This window comes from Xiphophorus couchianus, chromosome 8 (genome assembly GCF_001444195.1).
Source record: "Xiphophorus couchianus chromosome 8, X_couchianus-1.0, whole genome shotgun sequence".
Taxonomy (NCBI): Eukaryota; Metazoa; Chordata; class Actinopteri; order Cyprinodontiformes; family Poeciliidae; genus Xiphophorus; species Xiphophorus couchianus.
The window spans coordinates 14,983,445-14,989,007 of NC_040235.1; the positions used below are offsets into that span (position 1 = coordinate 14,983,445).

A 5,563-nucleotide genomic window follows, 5' to 3' on the forward strand; every position below is an offset into this window, starting at 1 on the left:
TGCGTTATTTGCCACCTGTTGGAGGAGAAGAAAAGCGGCGGCGGCGATGATGTGGGCTGGAAGCTCTTCCACACCCATCTGAGAAGAATACAGTTCCGGGTTTTTCCCTCTCATTGGTTTTTTTTTTTTTTTTCAGAAGAGAGCTGTTGTTGCTCTATCGCCGCTGTCACAGGACGGTACGATGTCTCTTTTATTGGACAATCAATTTGCAGAACTTCCTGCAGACAAGTCTGTTGACACTAAGACGTTCTTGGACAATGTGTCGACCCTGCCTCCGTTTTTCGGTGAGTAAAGTTCCACCTGAACAACTAAAAGAACTCACCAGGTGACTTTTTTGCGAACGCCTGGCTGATCGGTTTCCGATAGGTTATTTCAATTACTTAACATTTTGACTTTTATCTCGGTGCGATCGCTTTTTACGAGGAGATATTTAAATTTTACGCAACAGAAACAGCAGTAATGTCACGGGAGGAAGTTAGATCTGTAGGGCTGGGTTTATATAAAGAGAAACTGTTTACACGCTGAACAGAGCGAACATTGACCCCATTGTGACTTTACTGAAACTATCCATTCACGGTTTTTTTTTTCTTCTCCACCTCTCCCCCCCTGAGCTCCCATTCGCGTTCACTCTGCCCTCTCAGCTGGGCACATGCGCCATGAAGTCATTCATATTTCATTGCTGGGCTCTCAAGTATCCGTTTCTCTTGCAGACTGCTTGGGATCAAAAGTGTTTTCAATCATCAAATCTGACATTAATGGGAATATAACGGTGAGATACCGGCACACTCTCAGTTTCCCCTTCTATGCATTTTCATATTACTGCCATACATTTAAATCGCAAGATGGATGTAATGCTTAATGGAGCGGTTCCTTTCATGCAAACTTGAACCAAATGTGCTTTTGTTTTCTCCTTAGAAAATTAGAGCAGTTTATGATCAGGATCCTGCAAAGTATGTCACCTTGCAGGACATTGTGGAAGCGGAGAGAGAAACTCACAAAGGAGAATGGCCTAAAGTTGGAGCCACGTTGGCTCTAATGTGGCTCAAGAGGTGAGCTACTTTCTCTTCTGTCACGAAGCAGAAGTTTTTATTCCCCTTGAAATTTTCCAAACTTTAATGGACTTTATTTGGATTTCATAGGAAAGGTTTTTGCTTAGAAAAATCTCAAAAGTGTGGCAGACCTTTGTATACAAGGCCCTTCAACCAGATACCCCAAAGTAAAATACTGTGAAACAAATTGCTGTTTTGCTGGAAAACCTACTAGTCGTCCACTCTACAAATTTGGCAAAAGCCATAAGAAGTTCAATTTCCACTTTTCTCCAGACCACATGAGAGATAAAGCAAACGTTATACGATGCTATTTCTGGTCAGAATCTGAACTTTTGCACCCGCATGTGAAACAGTACATGTATCATAAAACTAATACTGGAGATAAGCATGAAGGTACCATACCTGCCATAAAAAGTTATCAAGATTTGTCATGTTGTGGGGAAGCTTTACTTTAATTTAGCAGGAAAAGAGTGCACAGAATTTGTCACCTGGTTAAAGGATCAGGGTACTAGGTGGGTTGTTGCATCTGCCTGACCACACAGATGTTCAGATGCATTGCCTAAAGAGTAAGGTGTTTACTTCAACAATGAGATTGCAATTAACATTTCTTTTTGATCCAAAGATAAATATATTGCCTTAAATAATGAATATAGTTAGTAAATTAACAACAGATGAGGAAAGATTCTTGGCTGTGTGTGAGACCCCCTTTACTAGTACAAATTTACTTTGATAGCACAACAAACTCAGAGTAACAACTGACCTGTTGTCAGTTGTTCCTGGATGATCCTCAAACAAGCGTAAAGGAATTCACTAAGATAACAGAAAGATGGAGCTAAATAAAAAGTAAAGTCAAATGAAAAATGGCTAGAGGCTGCAAACGTCTTCAGACTTGGGTAAAAGGTAAAAGTTCACCATCCAGCAGAACACCGATCCTACTTATAATGCCAGAGCTACAATACAATGGCCCAGTCAAAGTCTGGATCTAAATCCAGCTGAGAATTGTGAAAAGACGTGAACATTTGCATTCAGATGATCCAATCTATCCGACCTTTGCAAAGAATAGGCTCTAGATGTGCAGAGATTGGAGACACACCTTAAGACACACAACCAAATGTGGCAGTAAGGGCTGACTCAGAGGTGATGAAGATAAATGCAGGTCACACTTTTCAGACTTTTGTTTGTAAAACAAATTAAACATTTATAACACTTTGAGCACTACTTAGTGTTGATGTATGACAAATATTCAACATAACACACTGACCTCTATGGCTATAACATGACTAAAGAGACACGAATACATACTATATACATTGTCCCTTACATTATGTAGCAATAGATGGGTGTGTTTTCTGCTCCTTCCTGCAGGGGTCTCCGTTTCATACAGGTTTTGTTGCAGAGTTTGGCAGATGGAGACAGAGATGAGAACAACCCTAACCTTATTCGGGTCAATATCACCAAAGCCTATGAGCACGCTCTGAAGAGATACCATGGTTGGATTGTTCAAAAGGTTTTTAGCGTAAGTAGAAGATCAACATGGAAGAAATCTCTCATTTGAAAACTACCCAGGAATGTTTTGTTGGTATTATGTTACTCTTGCATAATAATCTCCTGCATCCAGAATATCACCCTCAGTACGTCTCTGTTGGTTTTAATCTATATGTTCATTAAATCCTAGTTACTTCAATAATTAAGATAAAATGCTGGCTTCTTTAGTGTGTTTAGTAAAGGCTTTTCTTCTGTTATCTCTTTCAAAAGAGCAAAGGCACAATATTTCACAGATCACCTCAATGAGACCAGGACAAGCAAAAACATTTTTCTACACCTTTTGGTGTGAGCGATCATTAAATATTGAGGACAGAACAGAGGTAATGACACACCATGTGTGTAACAGCGTAGCGGTTCTTGTGAACGGTCCTCAGCAGCTTCGATTGGTGATGCAATTCTCCAAACAGATGACTCAACCTAGCACCAATCTCTAGAGGCGCAATGATAACAACAAGGTGATTCGAAACATTGTTTCACTTGATTAAAAACATCAGATGACTTCCCAAAAGAAGCTTCATTCAATCACTCTCAGGTAGTCTGACTGAACCGCAGGAATGTCTCGACATGTCACTAGTTTCTACCTTTTGTTTGTGTACACATCTGTTTCGTCTGATTTAATTTTTAGCTCCACCTAATACTAAGAAAACATTTAACTTCTTCCCTCAGCAATAGCTTCCACACCAACAGCTGTTGCTGTTAGCGCAACCTGCTGGTGCTTTGTATGAATCATTTGCCCATCACAAAAACATTAGATTTATGAGATTCCAAGCTCCAGAGAAAGCTGAAAACTGGAGACGTTGTGTGCAAAGGACTCTTTTATTATTTTATTTTATACTGTGAAGTTGCATTAGGTTAGAAAAATTCCTCTCTTTTTGTGTTTCCTTGCAATATTATGCAGACTATCATGTGACTTTTGAGCTGACACAGCATTACAGTAACTTCACTTTTCCTCTCTGTTTCTCTGTGTGTCCTTTAGGCAGCACTAATTGCAGCTCCCTACAGATCAAACTTCCTCAAGGCCCTGTCAAAGGGAGAGGAAGTTAAAGACGAGGACTGTCTGGCAAACGTGCATCTCTTCCTGGTAAATTACACGCCCACTGTAGATGCCATCTACGAGATGTACTCAAACCTAAACGCAGAACTGGACTACACAGTTTGATGTCTGAGGATGAAGCTGGGCTTGAGGTTCAGGAGCGACCCACGACTCCTTCAGGGTGTAACTCAAGTCCAGTTTTCAAAGGTTCTTAAAAAGGGGTGCTTCGTATCTTCTTTGTTCTATTTATTACTCTGATTATACCGTACACAAATTGGAAGAAAAATGTAGTTAAGAATGCTTTTTTTGCAGGATTACTAAAGTTAACTTTATATTATCCAATAGTCAGGATCTTGTAACAGTTGGTTTTTGCTGCTTTATTTATGAGATCACTGTGTGCCTTTCATCTCTTTTAATGTCACCAAAGAAACTCGCTCATCAAAGAATCATTCCTTTCATCTTTGCAGGTGTAAACCTCCATTTTCTGAGCCCTTCCGCTAACCAATACTTTGTTTTGGCTGAACAAAGGTTGAATATTTTCATTTTGCGTCTTTTCTTTTTAACCTGTGATGTTTCACATTTTATATTTTTGTGTGAAACATCCTTCCAGTGAAGACGACGTGAATCTTTTTTGCAGTTCTTTTGTGTTGCCTTCATTGTCTTGTGTGACCTGTTTATAATTATTATGTGTGGCAGAGTGTCTGAATGAAATCATCATGTCGTATGTGCAAGTATTAATAGATCATTTCTGAATGAATACGCTGAAAATAAATAAAACCTTTCTGGTAAATCATCTGTGTCGGAAACAAAATGTTTTTTAAAGAGATTGTAGTTTGAGCGTCGTACACTAGATGGTGGTATCCACCTATTTAGTCTTCCAAGTTTGTTCTCTTATTTCTGTGTTACATTTAAAATTATTCTTCTGATCTGTTTCTGAAAGTGTTTATTTTTTTCCTCTTTGTTTTTAAGAAGATATCCTTATTTTGATGATGCATGCAAAAATAATAATTCAATACACTGAATTTTATTAAAGGACAATCTGTATTCCACATGTAGCCTAATCCTCTTAACAAGCCATGCTTTTCCTCGGCCCACTCTTATTTATCTGAAGTGTGTTCCAGAGGTCGGGGAGGCTCTGGTTCCTCTCCCACAGGAGCCTGAGCTAATCGTCTCTGAGCAAGAGGAACATGTCCAGTTTATCAGCAGCCTTGCACAGCAGAATGGAAAAACTTCCAAGCAAAGCTGTGACACAACAAAATAGGCACTGCAGTTCATTGAATAATGCTCCAGCGACAGTTGCTGACTTTAAACTGAAGATATTTGTCTAAAATGAGGTCATCTGTTAGCGTTGAAGTTTTTGCTGCTAATGCCCCCATTTATACACACTATATAATTAGCTTTTTAGCAGGCTACTTAAAGTGTCTTCACGTTTCATGATCTAAGCTGCATCAGTGTTGCAGCATGCTTGTTAGGAAGACAGATGAAGTTAAAGGGGGTACATCCAGTCACATTTAATACTGGTAATTCAAAAGAGACATTAAAGTTCTTTTTTTTCTTGTTGTAAACAGTGATTTTAAAGTCAAATTGTTATTCATGTTGCATGTAGGATGATGGAATAAATTGTAGAAAATAAGCTTATCAAACCATTATTAGAATCACCAGTCGGTCCTGCAGGAAAATTACTTAATATGCATAAATGGGCAAACAATTTACACGACTTTACAAATAGCTTTTCTCTGATGGAGAATGGATCATTTATACAAGCATAGCTCCTTAAAATGCTAAGAACTTGCATCATTAAAAGGATTTACAAAATAAGAAATGCAGTACATTAAACTCAGGAGTAAAGCTCAAAATCCTTCTGTAAGAAACTAAAACTAAACTATCATTTAGTATAGGGTATGTATAAATGTCACAAAATAACACTTATTGGGTT

At 38.6% G+C, this 5,563-nt stretch overlaps 1 protein-coding gene across 1 annotated transcript; it reads left to right on the forward strand.

Annotated features, from left to right (window-relative positions):
• Positions 1 to 33: 33 nt before the first annotated feature.
• Positions 34 to 4,420, forward strand: LOC114149334 (glycolipid transfer protein-like). Its single transcript, XM_028025120.1, has 5 exons — positions 34 to 284; positions 711 to 769; positions 916 to 1,049; positions 2,415 to 2,565; positions 3,571 to 4,420. The coding sequence occupies exons 1-5, from the start codon at positions 182 to 184 to the stop codon at positions 3,751 to 3,753; spliced, it is 630 nt and encodes a 209-aa protein (XP_027880921.1). The 5' UTR covers positions 34 to 181; the 3' UTR covers positions 3,754 to 4,420.
• The last annotated feature ends 1,143 nt before the right edge of the window (positions 4,421 to 5,563 follow it).